The following is a 20,423-nucleotide window of genomic DNA, read 5'->3' on the forward strand; positions in this document are numbered from 1 at the left end:
TTTAATCTAGTAACATGCCAATGGTGATTATGTTTCCCATCAGAAAAGATTTTCACTTTTGACATTAATATTTTGAATTTTAATTCCTCTCTTATGGAATTATTTTCTACTGTTTGCTTAAATAGTACTGTAAATGAATTGTCTGCTTCAATGTCATTTTTACATTTCCTAATATTTCTTGATGATACTTCTGCTTTATTTTTGTTTTCCAGTTCTGTTGGCTATTCGGCTTTTCCTCTTCAAAGGCTTCTGACATATGCTGACTTAATGGTCAACTTTTCCTTCATTTTGAAGACGTTTTTAAACAGCTTATGATGTACTTGTTAACTTTTGGTGTTTACTTAAGAGTATAAATGTTCTTTCAGATTTGGATTTTTCATGTTATACTTCTCCTTGTGAAATACTGAAAGCTAATTCTATATATATTTTAATAAACAGGGCAGGATTAAAGCACTGTGTGATGAGCTAGAGGAAAAGCGAAAAGAGAAACTCAAGAAGAGAGAGGAAGATATGAAGAGGATAGAAGAGATTGAGAGAAAAGTAGCTGATCTAGAAACAAAATTTAAAAGAAACAAAGATAAATTTAAAGACAACCATGAGGTAAAAGTAGTAGATTGTGGACCATTCACTAGCATATTTTTTTGTCAGTATTAGAAAAAAATAAGAGGAAACAGAAGTCCATAGACAAATAGACTTGGATTTTGCAGTTGTGCAGTTGTGCTGTGATACAACATAACAAAACACAACATAATTCTAGCCTTATTTTTGACTTTCCTTGCTTTCTGTATTAGAAGAATCTTTCTGCCTCTTTTAACTTCTGTGGTCTGTTTTGTTACAAAAGGGAAGACTGTTTAATACTTCCGTGTTTCCTTTGTACTACTTTGCTTGCTTAGAAGCTGAAGAGAGCAACTAGTGCATAAGCGCCCAGCCATGGCATGCTGGGGACATTCTTTGCTTCCCTGCTTTATGGATGATACTGATAAAAATGTTTTTCCTTCCTCTCATGAAAGGTCTGTTTTGTGTAATAAGAAAAAGAAACAGAAGATTTTTGTATTAGAGACAGTTCCTTAACCTACTTGACTTAATTAAGTACACTCTTCTCTTCCAAGCATTTCTTTTGCTTTTGTTATAGCATACCTACTGTTATAGTATGACATGTTTTGGTTGGCCCCTTGACCATCTTGAGCCCTTTTCCTCCAGTTGTCCAATGATGACCTAATAGCCTATTCCCCATATTTGCAGGGTATGCTAGTGTTGTTAACCTTTCCTGAGGTTAAAACCTTGGGAAAATTTCAGAGAAATAACCTTTTGTCCAGACCTGCTCAAAAGAGTAACAGGAATACTAACTAAACTTGTATGACTGAGAAACATTTCTTTCATATTAGACTTTCCTTTTATAGATCTGGTGATCTTTTAGATCTTTGAAAGCTTTGCTTATATGGAGTGCTACAACAGTCATAACAGAGAGCAGAGTGCAAAGTGGACAATGTTATCTAAATAAATTACTGTTTGAAAACAAGATATTACAATGATGGATGCTTTTGTAAAACATCTGAGTACGTGGATCAGTTGACTAGTAGTCCTACAAACATGAGACCTTAGCTAGGTAACCAATACTTTCTTTAAGTGATGCTCATAGTTGTATGTTCCCCTGCCACCTCAACAAACATCTGTAGAAACAGACTTTGTTGTTCTGAAATGATGTGTAGATATTCAATATCTGAACTGTAGTTTAGTGCAGGTGCTGGAACACCTCTCTTATGAAGACAGGCTGAGAGACTTGGGATTGTTCAGCCTGGAGATGATAAGGCTCCAGGGATTCCTTATAGCAGCCTTCCAGTACCTAAAGAGGGCCTAAAAGAAAGCTGGAGAGGGACTTTTTACAAGGGCATGTAGCGATAGGACAAGGGGTAATGGCTTTGCGATAGGACAAGGGGTAATGGCTTTAAAATGAAAGAAGGTAAATTTAGATTAGATATAAGGAAGAAATTCTTCTTTATGAGGGTGGTGAGGCACTGGAACAGGTTGCCCAGAGAAGTTGTGGGTGCCCCATCCCTGGAAGTGTTCAAGGCCAGGTTGGATGAGGCTTTCAGCAACCTGGTCTAGTGGAAGGTGTCCCTGCCCATGGCAGGGGGCTTGGAATTAGATGATCCTTAAGGTCCCTTCCAGCCCAAACCATTCTATGATTCCATGATTATATTAAAGCAAAACCCTCAAACAAAACCATTCAGTCTTTCTTTTGCAGAACTGTTTGGAATGTAATTTATTTATGGAATTTTTTCTTTTAAATTAAGAGCATTTCCATACCTTTGCTTTACCCTTTTTGTATATCTTTTTCTTGAGCAGGCGCTTATTTCTTTCCTTCTTTTGGGAAATGGCTCTGAAAACCACTGGAAGCATGGGAAAAATTTCAGCTGCTTTTAGTCTTCTATCATGAGTGTAACAGTGTTTGACTTTCACACTTGTAACTGTACAAATCAGTAACACTGAAATAGGGGGCTGTCCTTCTATCATTATGCTTAAATTAAGCTTTGCATACTACTCCAAGCCTTTGTTTTGTATTCCATCATGAAATATGTGCAAATCCTTGCAAACAAGTTCTTCCAAATGTGAGCTGCGCCACACTGTATGAATAGGTGGGCATGCATTTTTCACTGTAATGAGCAGTTTTACAATCTAGGGAAGGCATTTGAAGCTTCCCTTTTTTTGGCAAAGAAAGTAAGTGTCCTAGGGCTCAGAATTGAAAATACAGTAATCAGTGTGAAAGAAGTAATTGTCTGAAAGAGGAGGGCATTTTCACTGGATATTAGTGCCAGAAAAGAAAAAGCAAAATGCCTTCATTTTTATTTCCAAATCAATAAGAAACAAAACTAGTTATTACAGAATCACACAGAATCACAGAATCATTAAGGCTGGAAAAGACCTTTAAGATCATCAAATCCAACCATCAACCCAACACCACCATGCCCAGTAAACCATGTCCTGAAGTGCCACGTCCACACGTTTTTTGAACACTTCCAGAGACTTCCAGTGCCTTCCAGTGACTCCACCACCTCCCTGGGCAGCCTGTTCCAATGCTTGACCACTCTCAGTAAAGAAATTTTTCCTAATATCTGGTCTAAACCTCCCCTAGCACAACTTGAGGCCATTTCCTCTCATCCTATCACTAGTTTCTTGGGAGAAGAGACCAACAGCCACCTCGCCACAACCCCCTTTCAGGTAGTTGTAGAGAGCCATGAGGTCTCCCCTCAGCCCCCTCTTCTCCAGACTGAACAACCCCAGTTCCGTCAGCCACTCCTTATAAGTCTTGTTCTCCAGACCCCTCACCAGCTTTGTTGCCCTTCTTTGGACACGCTCCAGCACCTCAACATCCTTCTTGTAGTGAGGGGTCCAAAATTGAACACAGGATTCGAGGCCAGGATGATACAGGCCAGGATGCTGTTGGCCTTCTTGGCCACCTGGGCACACTGCCGGCTCATATTCAGCCGGCTGTCAACCAGCACCCTCAGATCCTTTTCTGCCAGGCAGCTCTCCAGCCACTCCTCCCCAAGCCTGTAGCGTTGCATGGGGTTGTTGTGACCCAAGTGCAGGACCCGGCACTTGACCTTATTAAACATCATACAGTTGACCTCAGCCCATCGATCCAGCCTGTCCAGATCCCTCTGCAGAGCCCTCCTACCCTCCAGCAACACTCCCACCCAACTTGGTGTCATCTGCAAACTTACTGAGGGAGCACTTGATTCCCTCATCCAGATCATCAATAAAGATCTTGAACAAGACCAGCCCCAGAACCGAGCCCTGGGGAACACCACTTGTGACCGGCCGCCAGCCGGATTTAACGCCATTCACCACAACTCTCTGGGCTCGGCTATCCAGCCAGTTCTTTACCCAGCGAAGAGTATACATGTCTAAGCCACGAGCTGCCAGTTTCTCCAGGAGAATGCTGTGGGAGACACTGTCAAAGGCTTTACTAAAGTCCAGGTAGACAACGTCCACAGCCTTTCCCTCATCCACTAGGCGGGTCACCTGGTCATAGAAGGAGATCAGGTTGGTCAAGCAGGACCTGCCTTTCAGGAACCCATGCTGGCTGGGCCTGATCCCTTGGTTGTCCTGCAGATGCCCTGTGAACACCCTCAAGACCAACCGCTCCATGATCTTCCCCAGTACGGAGGTCAGGCTGACAGGCCTGTAGTTCCCAGGATCCTCCTTCTGGCCCTTCTTGTAGACAGGCATCACATTGGCAAGCCTCCAGTCTTCTGGGACCTCCCCTGTTAACCAGGACTGCTGATAAATGATGGAGAGTGGCTTGGCAAGCTCCTCCGCCAGCTCTCTCAGTACTCTTGGGTGGATCCCATTAGGCCCCATAGACTTGTGGGTGTCCAGGTGGTTTAACATGTCCTTAACTGCTTCCTCCTGGATTATGGGCAGGTTATTGTGCTCTCCATCCCCATCTTCCAGCTTGGGGCTGAATACTCTGTGGATACCTGGACTGGCTATTAAAGACTGAGGCAAAGAGGTACCTTTGTACCTCAGCCTTGTCCTCGTCCTTGGTGACAATGTTGCCCCCCATATCCAGTAAGGGATGGAGATTCTCCTTGGCTCTCTTTTTATTGTTAATATATTTGTAAAAGCATTTTTGTTATCCTTTACAACCGTGGCCAGACTGAGCTCTAGCTGGGCTTTTGCCTTTCTAATTTTGTCCCTGCTTGACCTAACAAGATCCTTGTAATCTTCTTGAGTTGCCCGCCCCTTCTTCCAAAGGTGATAAACTCCTCTTTTCCCTGAGTCCTGAGTATTGGTGGTTTATGTCCAGAATTAAGGCAAGGAGTTTTCAATAAGCCATGTACTTCTTACGGAACATTCTCACAATCAAGTAAGATCAACATATTTTTTGTGCCTATTCCGTTTTGATACAGCATTTTTTATTTCTTCTCAAAGCCCAGATCCAAGAATTTCTGCTGCCTCAGCAAGAAGTAGTTTTTTTATTGCAGAATCAGTCTGTAGGTTCATAGTTCTGTTATCTGACTACTAGTAAATAGCTTGTCATGTGTTTTAGTGTTATTCTGTTTGAAGGGTTCTTGACATAGTCTGCATGTAGCAATACTTCACCATTTTTGGAGGAGAGATGGAGGATGTTGAATAGTTTTTCAGATAATGGATTATGCAATAGTTTATTTTTGATGCAGTTTTAATAAGTCAAATTGAAAAATTAGGAAAAAAGATTCCTCTAATAGCTAATAGTGTTTTCGAAACAATGCATTAATGTCAGTGACTAATGTTGTTAGCCCTTCCCCAACTAAAACTAAGTAGAAACAATGTGACAAAGATCACATCATTAGTTTCCTGGAAACCTAGAGAGGTGTGGTGTAAGTTATACATCATGGTCTATAGCTGGGTATTTGCTTCTGTTTTAAAAGCTTGGAAACAGAGTTTGCACAAGCAGATTTGTGTGTGAATGATATGCAAAAGATTTGGTAATTTCAAGGAAAAACTTTCTCAATGATTAAAGGTTTAAACTATTGTTTCAGAATGGATCTATTAATACCTATTTTAATATTCTTTGTTCTATAGCCTAAATGGAATATAAAACTTTGAATAATATATCTATTATACAATTTTACAAGCATATTTAATAATGAAAAATTTTCCCTATCACACATATTAATAATAATTTCTGTCATGTAATATTTGGTGCTCACACTAATGATGCAAATGAAATTAATACAATAGACAAGAACTCCTGTTTTTCTTGAGATGCTATTTAATAATGTACTGGGTTAATGAAAAATATAAAAATAAGATATCCCAATATTTTATTTTCTTTCTTCCTCCTCTTGTTAGCTGTCCTTAGCTGTATTTTTCATGAGTTACTGATAATAAGTAATAAACATTTATTTTGCCCTTTATACAAATTCCATGGAAGCTATTCCAAATATATATTTTGATTTCAGAACTTTATTTATAACTTCCTTGGCAGAAGGAATGTAAAGAAGCATGGGGAGCCGAGTAAGCAGTGATATTTTGTTGTAAGGCAATAAACACTATATGAAGTATAGTTTCTATTTTAAATGTGCATTTTGTCATTCCAAGTGCAGAGTATATAAACCTACATGATGAAAAAATAGGTATGGAAGGGAAAACAAAAATAAGCTTAAGAATGGTAACTGTTAAAGTATTTAATGACTAATATGTTTTCTGATTTATATAGAATGTAGGACAATAACTTTTGTAAATATGTCTGTTTATGCTTCTTCTCCAGAAGCTCTCCTGTTTGAATCAGAGAGTACAAGAACTAGATAAACAGCAGAAGCAAACTGAACAGCAACTGGAACAAAAAAGAAGTATTATGCAGCAAAAATTAAATGATGTACAGGTGAATAATTTAATGCTTGTATGGCTTTTTTGAAATATGTTTAATCTCAAAGGTTAGGCTGTCATTTCTACACAGTTGCCTTGGAACTATATACATACATACAGTGTATGTACTATTTTCTGTCTCTTGCCTGAACTAACCTATGAGGTCCATAGCCTTGAGACAGCATAAAATACAAAGCAGAATTGATATTGGGGTCATTGAGAAGTCCTTGCTTTCTTCATTTGCTACACTGGCTCAGATTGCTTGAGGGGCTTTAGAAATGCAATGGAGAAAATCAATAAAGGACGAAAAAGATTCCAGTATAATAGGAAGTGACTGCTGATTGCATGTTTGCTCAGCAGATGGCATCTTTTTGTAAATGATGGTTTAGATCTGCTGTATCAGTTATTAAACTGTATAATCCACCAAAGGGAATTATTGAATTTCATTACTGAACACTATATATAAACATGGTTATAAGCATTAGAAGAAACAAGCACTTTCTTTCTAAGATTCTGTTCATTTTTATTATTCTTTCATTTGCATATTGTATAAACTTAGGTTAGATATTACAGCATCAGAGATGAGTCAAATAGATTTTTTTTAAAAAAAGGAAAGCTTTCATGTTGTTCAGAGTAGCTTTCATGAATCTGGTAATTTCTATTGAAAAACTGAGACTTCCTATATATGACAGAATCTTAAATTAAGCATTGGGAAATTCATTGATTCACACAGGTTTCTAAATCTGTCAGGGAAGATGGAGTTTACGCATCCCTTCCTGTTAAAGATTGTGCTTTACCAAACTGCAGGTTTACCAACAGACTTCGGGACATGTGGAAATGATTGATGAATCAGCATACAATCAGTATTTCTGCGATGTTTTTCAGTGCATTTATTTCCTATACTTTTTATTATTATTTGTAATGCTGCATTTCCTAGTAACTGTAAATAACTGTACCCATTAATTACCTGAGCAATATCTGAGTTGGGGTTGTGGAGGTGTATTAGAGGAGTGTTCTGGGTTAAGTGGAATAGAACATCATATGAAACCTATTTTATGAAATCTGTAGAGGTCTGAACTGGTGACAATACTTGGATACCTTAAATGTTGCATTCTTAGAGCCTGATACAGTTCCTTGTTCATAGCAATCAAAGTTTTGTGAAAGGAGTCTTTATAAAAGGGTCTGTCTTATTTTGAACAATAATATGAGTCTTATTTCTAGCTGTGCAAGGTGACATTATATGATTCTGTTAATCATGTTATATTGCTTTTAAGGAAAAGTTATTTAAGGTTATGTTCAGAGATTTCAGTGCTCTCCCATGACTGAGACATTTGCTTGTTTAAAGCTTGTCCAGTATGTAGCTTAAATGATATTATGGAAGAAATGGCTATGATTCCATGCTATTCTTAGTACAGGTAATAATACAGAGTCTGCAACTTCCAACTGATCAGAGAATTCACACAGTCCTTCATAGTTTGCCTATTTTAGGACAAGATGAATCACACCCTGGAGGCTTCTGCATTTCACCGCTGAATTTGAAGTAACTTAGTTTGGTCTGCTGGCATTTAAATGTCTAAAAGTTAGATTACCTAGATAAAAGCATATGAATTCTGCTCCATAATACACCAATAGTCTTGTTCAGCAGCTGAGAAGAATGAAGAATACTGTTCATCTATTGAACAGCTGAATGACCAAGTGCCAAGGGACTCATTCAGCTTAGGCAGGATACAGGACGGTTATCCACTACAACAAGCCATAAAGAGTGAATATTCAGTCTATCGATATTTGGATCACAGACTGTAGAGTATCTTACAGTTTTTGCTTCTTTGTTCTAAAACCTGATTGCAAATTCTCTGTCTTCTGTAATAGGTACCAGATTGCACTGACTCAGTGGCTAGTATTCCATATTCTTGAAAGCCAACATTTTCAGATTTTATCTGTCTTGGTTAAAAAGTCCTGAAAAAAGTTCAGTAAGTCAAAGAGACAAAATTCTTCTTCCTTGGCAGTTTGTTCTGACACAGGTCATTTGTGAACCTGACTCTTGACAAAAAACATGTCATGGCTTCTTTGTGTACATATTGATATTTCATTATTTGTAAAGTTTAAGGCCAGGACAGGTCATGCAGACATCCTGTATATCTTGGACTATCGCATTTCTCCAAGTTCTCCTGGTACTGAGCCTAAAACTAACACAATTTTTCCTCAGAGGTTTGAGACTCTCTATGGGTGGTTCAGTTGCATAGGGATTTGCATTAATTACCATATCTTCATTTTCTTTCAATGCTTCTGTGTTCCTGCAAGAAACCTGAAATTTCCATCTAATCCTGTACAGATATGTATTACACTATTACAAAGTTCAGACACCTTAAAAACATCATGTTCTTGTGGTACCTTGCACACCTTCATATCTGTGCCAACATCTGTTACAAAAGCTTTGATTCCTCATTTTTTTACAGCTACCTTTTATGTATACCTCTAAGAAGCACTTCTTTCGTAAGGAAAAAGATCGTTAGACTATGCATTCAGAAAAATGGGGCAGTATCTAAAGAAGAAATTCTAAAAATATTGATCTTTATTAAAATACTGTGATGCATTCTTTGTCTACTGAATTGTGAGATCTTGAAATTTAGTATTTATACAGGTGTGCACTTAAATTATATGTGTATATATAAGGATAATCAAAAGGTATTTCCTCCCTCTTAATTTACATAGCTGCTTACAGCCCATTAGTATGGGTTACAAAGTCTAATGCAGCAAGACTACTTTAGAAGTATCACCCAAATAGGAGACTCCCACCTGTTTATTACTATTGAACTGCTACAGTGCTTTATGTTTACCTTGTTCATTGTGGGGAAACTGCAGCTTTGTTTGCCAGATACTACTGCTCTTGAAAGTAGAGTTTACTTGTGTCATGAATCTGTACATTTGGGTTCTGTGACTGTCAGTCACTTTTGGCATGAAAAAGACACTGTAATTTAATCTCTGTTCTGTAGAATAGGAAGTTTAGTGAAAACACTTTTTAATTTAAAGGTTTGCAGCAGCTTAACATCAGCATCTCCCTGAGTTGTGTACTTGTAGCTGAGGAAACTAGTCAGGAGTTCGAATCATTCTCTGTGCTTTAATCATGCACTGTCTTGAGTACAGGACAGCTATGTTATGAAGAAGCTGACATCTAAAAGAGGACAAGTCTCTATTTAGGCAGCAAAATGAAAAATACCAGTTTTCAGAGATAAAGAGCAAGCTATATTCTCCCTGGAGAATGGCAATTAAAAATACTGATTTTTCCTGGCAGTCAAGTTTTTTAGGTATCTGCCTACATTTTGTAAGTACTTTGATGGTCTAGCAATAAAAGCTGCCAGTTAAGATGCTGACCCTGCATACACTGGAATAAATAGGCCCAGACTTAGATCATATGTGAAAATTATTACTTTTCACTATAATTAATAAAGTTTTTGCTGGGCAAACCAGTGCTTATTCACAAAGCTTTTATGTATGAGAGCAAAAATAAAACAGGATATGTCTTTTATGAGGATGGTGGCCTACAAACATGCATACATCCATATACAGCATAGGCAACTGTAAAAATAAAAGTGCCGTAATAAAATTTGTGGATATATAGTGGAAGAATTGTGCAACAAGTTGGAGAACTATAACTGGACATGCAACACCAAGCTCTTACAGAAATGCAGTTCTTCCGTTTGCACTAAGTGCTTCAACTGCTCCCACTGAAGAAGTTCTCCTTCTCTTGGTATACAATTTCATTAATTGCTGCCCATAATCATATGCTTAAAATACACTATTTGGAAATCTAGCCCTGCCTAATTTACATGCTATGTAATTTTTTAATTACCAGGAAAAAAATTCATTTGTTTCCCGTCAAATTGCTGAAAACTCTCACACTATGGAAAATTTAAAAAATGAACTTGAAGAATTAAATGAATTATGGAACATGAAGCAAGTACAGATGGAAAATACAGAAAAACCTTTTGCTGATTTGCAGTAAGATCTACTTATAAATTTTAAAAGATAGTTTATTACTTTTACTAAAGTAATATAGTAATTCTACTTTACTAAAGATAGTTTTATTATTTTACAGTATTATTTCTAGGAAATATAATGCACTTTGCATTCAATAATTTCAGAGTATTATTGTCTGATCACTGCTTGTAGTTTTAATGCATCTGTAGAAGTTGTTAATGATAAATTGTCTGCCTACCAAATTGAATTTCAGACATCAGAATTACTTTTGAAAATCTCATAATATTCATGGTCAGTTGCATCCTTAATTAATGGAGGATTCCACGCACTCTGTGTTTTGTTTGGTTTAAGAAGTGTGGACCTACACTTACTGTGACTGATGAGTCCTGAAAATAGTCTCAAAGGGCTCTATCCAACTGATAATGCAGGCTGCCTTCTAGGCCACGCAAGCCTTGGAGGGCCATACATGCTGATCGCACAGCAGGTTTACTCTTCAAGGATAAAGGTGAACATGCTGTGCAATGTCAAAGAGAAAGCAGCTTGGATTGTTGAATTGTACAGGATGACTAAATAGTGAAAAAGTGATCCTGCATCATTATACTACAGGTCCCTTTCCGTGATCTCATTCACTTACGTACCCTCCATGTTGAAAGATCTTTGAGATATTATTCCATGAAGGTCTTGACTGGGGCAAAAAAAATATTTTTCTATGTAAACTTTTTAGCTGATATGTGTGACTAGATACGTTTTTTTCTAACTCTTGATTCAAACAGAATGATTCAGAGGGACCCAATGGGCAGTGGAACTTACTGAACTTCAAAAACAGGAGGCAACTTTCCATGACTGAAAATCTCTTCTCGTTTTCCACAGCTCTTTAGCCAGTAGTCAGTAACTTCATATCAGTGACATGTTATATTCAGACGCAGAGAAAAAAGGGATAATATCAGCACAAAGTGGCACCGAAAATTCATTCCAGCAATTAATTGTTTCTATATAGCTAAGAGGTCCATCTCTCTTTCAGAGGAATTTTCTTGCAAATTCTCCAACTTCTAGACCTAAAACAGATAGTAATGAAAACTTTGCATTTTTCTTGATAAACTGCTTTTAGACATCCCATCTAATAGAAAGAACTGTAAGGTAAAAAAAAGTGAACCCCCCCTTCTGACTTCCAAATTATGTATCCCAATAGCTAGTATTTATTTTTGTCATTCTCTGAACACAGAAGGTACAGCATGTGGGAATTTCTCCATCATGTGACTTGCTGAAAACTGACTGCATACTTATGCCTTCTGGTTTTCAGAGCATTCAGCCTCTCTGTGCTTGAGGGGCAAAGGAGAAGATGACTTTGGGGTTGTTGGTGTTTTTTATCTGCTTACTGCTTCTCATTAGTGAAGATTAATGGTGACAATATTCAGAAAAAAATTTTCTTTCAGGCTAATCTACCTTCTTCTATTAATGTTTCCAATAATCTGACATATCACATGACATTTCATCAATCTATCTTAAGAAAGTCTGCTCTAGCCATTTCCTGTTATATTTTGTGTTATGCATATAGTTCAATATCAAATGTACTTATCTATTTGAACTGATCTTTCTTCTTTCCATAAGAGTGCTGATCCCTGCCTGGCTTGGTAGTAAAACTGGGAACAAAGGATTAACTGTTTTTACTTTTACTCTTGGCTATTACTTATGATTTTTTTGGCATGTCATCAGGCTAATTCTAGCCTGTTCTGGTGGAGAAACTTGAGGTAAAGAAGTCCCAACTTCTGCTTTCAGTCTTCACTGTCATCCTTTTATAGGTACCTCCTAGCATCTTTCTCTGAATAACACCACCTTGACTTATTATTGCTTACCATTAGTAGAATAAAAAGACTAAATAATAGCTACTAGAGTGAAATAGAAACATTGACACCACATTAACAAAACAACAGTACTTTGAAATAAATACTTTTTCCACAATAAAATTGACTACAAAACTGAAGTTTACTGCAACATTTAGCCTAACCTGCTAACCAAGGGAAAATTATACACCCCAGGTATCCCATCTAGAAACTGTCGTATACCATTGACTTTTGAAAAATTGTTTCCACTCTCTTGGAAAACATAAAGGCATGTCCTCATATCTGAAGTTAAGAATGAACATGAGATAAATTCACTCTTTTTTTTAATCTCAGTGGAGTTCAGTGCTAATTAAATTAGAAGGATGATAAGCAAATCCTATGAACTTGATGTTTGTGTGAGGAGCATCCTTGCTCGTACTGGAGCCCCCACCATTTATATGCATCAGTTCCCATCTAGTGTGCCTACCTTCAGCAAGAAGGAAATAAGGGCAGGAAGCAAGTTAAGGGGACGTACGGGAGATTGGGAAGGCTGGAAGGGTGTTTCAGTGAAAAAGAACTCTAGGTAATTTCTGATGGATCCTTTAGCCCCTCTTAGAGAGTTTTTTGTAGACACTGATTCAGAGGAGGCATTAGATGCTTTCATTTTCTGCAAAAGTGATTGTTGTTTGGCAGAAAGTCTCAGAAGAGACTGTGAGGAGGATCTTGTGACCTCCAGAATTTAGTACTAAATTCCAAAACTCCTAAATACATCTGTTCTGCCAAGTATCAGCTGATCAATAAGAAGGATAACAGCTTATTATTGGTCCCAGCTGTTTCTAGCTTGACAGTGTAAATGGCTCCTGAGCAGTCAGCATAATCCTTACATGATACATTTTCCCCTTATTCAGACTGTTTGATTAGTTTTAAAATTAAAAAAATATTTTATTTTAGTGCTAAAATAACATTGAGTTTACACAACAAAAGCTTAAAGTTAGAAAAAGTAGGTTTAAATTTGTCTCTTGAGTTTCCTTTTTTGTGTGCACATTGTGATACAGTCTTTATTATGTAGCAGACAGTGACATTACTTACAAGGCTCTAGTTTAGGTTATCTTGCAGAAAATCAGTTAGAAATACTTTTTTTCTATTTTTTAATGTGCTTCTGCCTAAAAGTAACAGAAATACAGACCCTGAGAGAACAGAATGTTAGTACAAAATGAAAACCTCTGAAAATTGCTTAACTTTACATATTTCATATGTACAGGTGAAAGAAATCATACTAGATATGGACAGATACAGAAACGAAATATTATGCAATGGTGTGAAGCTCCCACTTCCAGTCCCAATAAATAATAAAATAGTGGTAACCCAATATGGCATTGGTCATGCGCTCATTCTGTGTCTCAGAATACCATTTTCTGAGCAGATAATTTACATGTGGGAGTGAAGCAGTCCATTCCCTAGAAAGTTGTTTTAAAAATGCAAGCTGTTTTTTAAAATTGTGAGAATTATGGATCTCAGTGGACTCATTGGATATGGACTGATAGGCAGAGTGTCTTTAAGTGGTCTAAACATTCATGATAAGCTCCATCATATAGCTCTTTGGTTTTTTTTTTAAAGGGTATCATTATTTGCAAGAAGACACTATTTTATCTATTATAAAATTAAACATTAAACCTGTAAGTAAAGAATAAAAAAACATTATAGCAGAATATCTTGATTACTTCATTGAATATTTTCTTTTCTTTCAAAGGAAAAATTTAAGTGGTGTGATGTTCAAGCAGCAAAATGTTCAGATGGTATTTAATAATCTCCAAGATGAGCTAGCAGAATATGAGAAAAGGTTAAAGCAGGAAGAAAAAACATATGGAGAATTACTACAGATTAGAAGGAGAAACCTGAAAGATTCAGAAGTGAGTATTATCAGAGCTGCTTTTCTTTATGTGAGACGTGAAACAATTATTTGGTTAATTCTGTCTCTTTTTAGGTCTAAAAAGGGTACCAGTTTTATCAAAAGTTTGAAATAAGTAGTATCTTCTTTTCCATATGCAAGTATTTCCAATTAAATAAATTGCTGTTTTCCTTAACTTAGGGCTGTTGTATACTTTCTCTTTCCTGTTTTCTTTTGCTTTGATTTGTGGATACCTCGGGGAAAGAAAAGATATCACTTTTGCTAACTTGAAAATCTTTTTCTACTTTTCACCAAGTGCTCAGTAACAAATAAATCTCAGATAATTTCGATTAAGGTAAGCATCAATAAGTTTCCATTCCTTTTTAATCACTCAAGTACAAGAATAGTGCTAAGTGCATGCAATCTTCTTGGTAATGCAGCAGACTTTTTTTCCTAAGAAAATGGATAATTACCTTATTCTTCATGTATAATTTTCTTTATTTTTACGTGAAAAAGATAGGATTAAAATGTTTCTTCTTTCTGGAGACATTCCCAGATTAAGATTTTTGCAATTGTAGCTGTGTTAAAAGTAATTAAAATATTCACTTTTCATCTCATGTTCTTTACTTTTATGTCCATTATATACTTTTCACAGTTAGCTTAGAATAGTTTAGATAAAGTAAGCTACTCAATTACATTCTCTAGGGTACTCACTTTTACTTCCTATTTCCAATGTGTTAATTAATGTTTTTGTTTCTTTTCACAAAATCTGTACTGTACAGGATATGAAAGAAAGGGAAATAGCAACATTAAGAATGTGTTTTTTAAAAAATAGAGATTGCTACTTTATTAGTTTTTACAAGGATACTAGTCCTTTCAAAATACCATATTTGGCTCCTTTGTTGTGTTAAATTAATTCTGAGGTCAAAAATACTTGCCAGTATCATCATCACCTTAACTTCAAAAATAACTGTAAGGATAATTTGGTGAGGTAGCTTTCTTACCTCCTCTAGGACATCAAGATTTGTTTTTGTAATATGTCCTGTTTCATCCTGTCTTGTCTCTTCTCTCATCTCCTTTACACATTAAGTTACGGGTATTGCATGAAGTACAGAGCTCTTAATAGTATTTTGTTATTAAATTAATGTTGGAGTTATGAGATTATGCCAAGCTTTTGGTGGTTAAATGTAAGTAGAAATATTATGCTGCATGCTTGAGAGCTTTTTAGTTTTTACTGGAATACGGTGCTGGTCTCTGTGATGACAGCTCTCAATCTAGGCCTACAGCTGGAACAGAGGCACACACTGTCACCATTTAAATATTTACCTTGTTATTACCTAGTCACTTTTATGTAATTCTTCATTATTTTTATGGAAAATACAGATAAAAGCATTTATTCATGTCTATAAAATCGCAAATGCCACTGACATTTGAAATTTTTTTAAAAAATTAAATGAAAAAAAGAATATGTTCCAAATGTTTATATTACATCAGAAAGGTTCTCTCTCTTTCTGCCTCCTTACATCGAGTTCATGTACTCTCTTCTTGTGACTAGTCAGGAAAGATTGAACTGGTGGTAATAACACCAGCAAAGCCAAATATTTTTTCAGTACCAGTTTATTACCCAACAGAAATGGGCAGAAGGCCTAGTACCAGTGGATGGAGAAAGTTTTTGAGGGCATTGGAACTAGGATTTGTAGGCAGGCTCTTCAAGGAGGCTAGCTGTGATTTGTGGAAGTTGTGCCGTGCATTTTAGAAGGATGACCGGTGTGGCTCTCTGGAAAAGGTCATTTGGACAGCTTTCAGAAGTTTTTCCTGACAGTGAAAAGTCATATCATCTACCTTGCTTTGGTATTGAATTATAAAGATACATTTTCTCCTTTAATCAGGGTTGAATGAAAAAGCATTTAAATTCTGATTTTTGGATTGAACAATTTCTGTAAAAGTCCTGACTTCAGGTAACATGGTACAACGATTATGAGGATTTGTCACTCAAGGTCTGGAGATGAAAGCTGGTTTACTGAAGTAGTAATGGAGCATATATGTTAGGCCAGTTTTCACAGTCTTTGCTTCTCTGAGTATGGATCTGGGTGAGACCATTCAATCCCCAACTGATAGAAAATTCCATAGGAATAGACTAAGCGTATTTTTAAGGTGAGAGACGTTTCTCCCCGTGGGAGAAAAGAATTAAAAAACAATGCCCTGACTTCTGGGGTACAGAGTACAGGAAGCTGTTCACGAGGTTCTGATCTAGGGTTTCTAGAAATTCTAGTGAGATATTCTACTGAATGAGAACTACCTGTCTTGATAATTAAAAAAATAAGAATACTTTGTTCTAAGTGTCATGAAGTACAAATCTAAAAGGGGTTCTTTCCTATATAGGCTGTGAATATGTATGGTAATGTCATGAGTATTCATAGCTAAGGTGAAAACAAAACCTCAAGCAATTCAAATGAGTTGTATCTTTTAGCTTGAGAGAAGTGCTGTGTTTAACCTCTTAGCTGGCAACTAAGCAACACATGGCCGCTTGCTTACTTCCCATGCCCCTCTGCTGTGGTGGGATGGGGGAGAGAATCAGAAGACTAAAAGTGAGAAGAGTTGTGGGTTGAGATAAGAGCAGACTAATAATTGAAATTTAAAAAATATAACAAAATAATAATAATAATAACAATAACAACAACAACAATAATAATAAATTGTATGGAAAGGAAAAGAACAACAAAGAGAGAGAAATAAAACCCATGAAAGGCAAGGGATGCAAATTAAAAACAATTGCTCACCACCAACCTACCCCCGCCCAGCCTGTTCCTGAGCAACGATTGCTGCCCCTGCGGCCATCTCCCCCCAGTTTATATACTGAGCACGATGTCGTATGGTGTGGAATATCCCTTTGGCCAGTCTGGGTCAGCTGTCCTGGCTGTGTCCCCTCCCAGCTTCTTGTGTACTTCCCTCCTGGCAGAGCATGCGAAGCTGAACAAGCCTTGACTTAGTAGAAGCACTACAACTACTTAGCAATGACTAAAAACGTCAGTGTGTTACCAATGTTATTCTCATACTAAATCCAAAACACAGCACTGTACCATCTACTAGGAAGAAAATTAACTCTATCCCAGCTGAAACTAGAACATGCTGTTCGATGCTTTGGTTCATTCAGGGCCAGATTTAAGCAGGAAAACAGTCTTGACCCTGAAAATGGAAAGTTAATTCATAGTTCCTTCTACTAAAGGTGAAATGCAGGTGTATGTGTCAATATAAAAAGTTAAAGGTGCAGAGCTAGCAGTCCAGTTTGGTGGTTAGAATTACCAATCATCCTCATTATCCATTTTTAAGATGGATAGGTATGAGCCATTACATCTTATGCGGAAGAGAATGATGCAGTAGTAAATGGAAAGACCAGTGAGATTGAAAATCCCAGCCTGAGATCTATGAAAAGGTCCAGTAAAATTTCCTTTTTGTGGTGACTTGTAGATTTTGTGAGGGTGAGTAAAAGCCAGTAAGCAAGAACAAGAGGAAGGAAAAAAATTTTGCTAAGAAAAAAAAGGTTTGAATAGCTTGACAGAAATGGGAAAGAGAGTGACACCTTTATTTAAATTAGAGGCCCCTCTCTCCTGGAGGCTGGATGGGACTGTTAAATCCATAGGGGAGATTAAACTGTTGGGATCACCCTGCATGGCTCGACCTTAAGGTGTTTAACCTCTCGACCTTAAGGTCGAGTCATGCAGATCAACGCCACAGCTCCTTCTTCTTAAGGTCGAGCCATGCAGGTTGATCCCAACATTAAACAATCTCTTATCAAGAGATAAACTGGACAGAAACTAGATGAGAAATTTGGTGAGAAAACTAGGGACCCTTGTGAGCTTCATGAAGGGAAATGGAACTGAGGAACGGTCCTGATATGGGAGAATCTGCATAAGAAACTAGTGGCTTCAGCACAGATCCAGAGAGAGGAAGCGATTTTGTGCGGTGACTCTTGGGGTGCACCGAGGGATAGAAACTGCCCATTCATGATCAGGCCTGAATAGGATGCGAAGCTGAAGAATCTGTGTGCCTGATTCTTGCTGGAACACACAGCATGTGGGATTTGGCTGGAGAGCTGACTTGCTGTTTTTGCAGACCACCCAGATTCTGTCTTCTCACAGGAGAAAGGGCTGCCAGGTGATAAGACACATGAATGTAGCAAATGTCACTGCTAAATACAAGGTGTGACTTTGTTTTACTAACATTCATGCTACTAAATGTGGCAAAATTCACAAGTACAATGATGAAGTTATACCTTGTAGGCGTATTTTATCACTGTGCTATTTGTAACTACTCTCATAGCATCTCATTACCTTATGTTCTACAGAGACTGTACAGTCCCCAAACTATCATATTGCCATTTGGTTCAGTGCTGATATGTGCTGTATTAAACACGCAGATAAGAATTCTTTGACATAACAATTCATAATGAATGTTGGATCATGTTCAGAATGATTATGTTGTGCCTTGTTTTCTTAACCTCAAAACAAGCCTGCTTGCTCTTATTTTCTGCTGCTAATGTGATTATTGTACTTTCAATTAAAGTAACTGTAAAAATGATTACTGTGTTTTTTAAAGATTGAGCAAGACATTTTGAATAACCTCTCTTGAAATGTGGAAATTTGTCCTCTTTAGTATTTGCTATTGGACACATGATAATATAATTATTAAGTACAGATGTATAAATCTTTTCATTCAGATATCTCTATATACAGACTTGTACTTTTGATAAACACATTAAATACTGTTACCCAAAGCATTAACAGATATAATGATACTTCGAGTTTCTTTTTGCTTTGAAATAGTAGCAATATCATAATTTCCTAATTCTATTAATTAGTATTAGTCTTCTGCTAAAAAATCCTTACCTCTCAATAACATTTCTAGGTTTTCTATGAATTTATTTCACTGTTGCATGACACTGGAAAAGAAGATGGCAAGAAATTGATATTTCTTTAGCATTGTACCTTAAAATTGCACCAAGTTCAGCAATGTTTCATCCAAAACTGAATGAGAATTTCTCAGCTATAAAAAAAGGCATTTGGAAATTTCTTTAATGGAATGATACTATCGTCTCCTTATCACAATGCACAAAGTTGAAAAGAGAGGGAATATACTTTGTTAAAAATTTTAACCTTAAATTTTATAGTTATTAAAATAAGTTTTGAATAAGTTATTACTAAAAAATGTTCAGTCTGCAAATGTTTGATCAGAATGTTTTCACCTTAACTTAAATGTTTTTCATTTTAAAACAAATCAGCATGTTCCTTTGAGCACTTTGTTTTTTATAGAAAAGATTTTCCATCTGGGGAATGATATATCAGAAAATCCATGACCGGTTGCAACAGCTAGTCATGATATGTTGTTTCATCAGATATTGAGAGTATTACTAATGAAATGATCTACAAAATGGCATATTTCAGAAGGGATTGTTATAGAAATATGATAATATACTGCTGAAAGCTGAATTAAGAAACAGGGAAAAACAAAGTTAGATCCAGGGGATGGTTTATCATCATAGTATTGGATAAAATCCACTGGGTGTCTTTTATCATTTACTATTCATCTATTTAGGTCATCTTTTCTTCTAGTCATTCTTTTCAGTCTTGCTGCACTAATACCTTAGCAGTTTCCATCTCTTACTTTCAGAAAATACTGAATGAATATTAATGTTACTGAAGAACCTTGTTACAGCATATCCATGTAAACACAAGAGTTACATTTGAAGATATATGACAAAAGAGGAATTTTTTTAAAGCTAGAGAGCCATTGCTCCCTTTAGGCTATTTTGTGTGTGTGCGAGGTAAGGATTACAAATAATCTGGTCATAAAATTGTCTTTAATTAGTTGACTCAGTGGCTTCCAACAATGTGCTACACCGGTATGTGGGACTCCCATGTTACAAGATAGACTTTTGAATCTTACTCCATGCTCCTGGGCAGTCTTAGCGTATTGACTCACATGCTGTCTTGTGGGAAGTGCTGGCAGAATTACCCAAATAACCATCCCACCGACTTTATTGGCTCATAGGGAAGTCATATACCTTCCTTTCTGAGGAATATGCATAGCTAGAGGTTGAGTGCCATGACAATAATAATACTCTGAGTGAAAATCAAAGGGATATAAAAGTGGAAGGTTAATAGAAATTTTAAGGGATAGTGTTATGTTTCTTCGTTGCATAACAAGCCATATGCATAATAATTAAAAGCAAATTAACCCTCACTATATTTTAAGCAGCATCAGTGAGAACTATTGTAATGGTCTAATAATGATTTTTAAAAAACTAAAACAATTCTTAATTATTCTTTCTACAAACACAAAGACTTTTTCTAAGATTGCAAACCAGTTTTGAATATAACTTC

At 36.6% G+C, this 20,423-nt stretch overlaps 1 protein-coding gene across 1 annotated transcript in view; it reads left to right on the plus strand.

Annotated features, from left to right (window-relative positions):
• Positions 1 to 20,423, plus strand: part of CCDC178 (coiled-coil domain containing 178) — a gene marked incomplete at both ends in the record, with an annotated part of 177,418 nt that overhangs the window by 44,422 nt on the left and 112,573 nt on the right. The window contains 4 exons of the mRNA XM_081996631.1: positions 439 to 600; positions 6,260 to 6,373; positions 10,211 to 10,356; positions 13,906 to 14,065. Coding sequence (XP_081852757.1) covers positions 439 to 600; positions 6,260 to 6,373; positions 10,211 to 10,356; positions 13,906 to 14,065 — 582 coding nt within the window. The remainder of the gene's footprint in view (positions 1 to 438; positions 601 to 6,259; positions 6,374 to 10,210; positions 10,357 to 13,905; positions 14,066 to 20,423) is intronic.

This window comes from Phaethon aethereus, assembly GCF_964289735.1.
Source record: "Phaethon aethereus genome assembly, chromosome: 2".
Lineage (NCBI taxonomy): Eukaryota > Metazoa > Chordata > Aves > Phaethontiformes > Phaethontidae > Phaethon > Phaethon aethereus.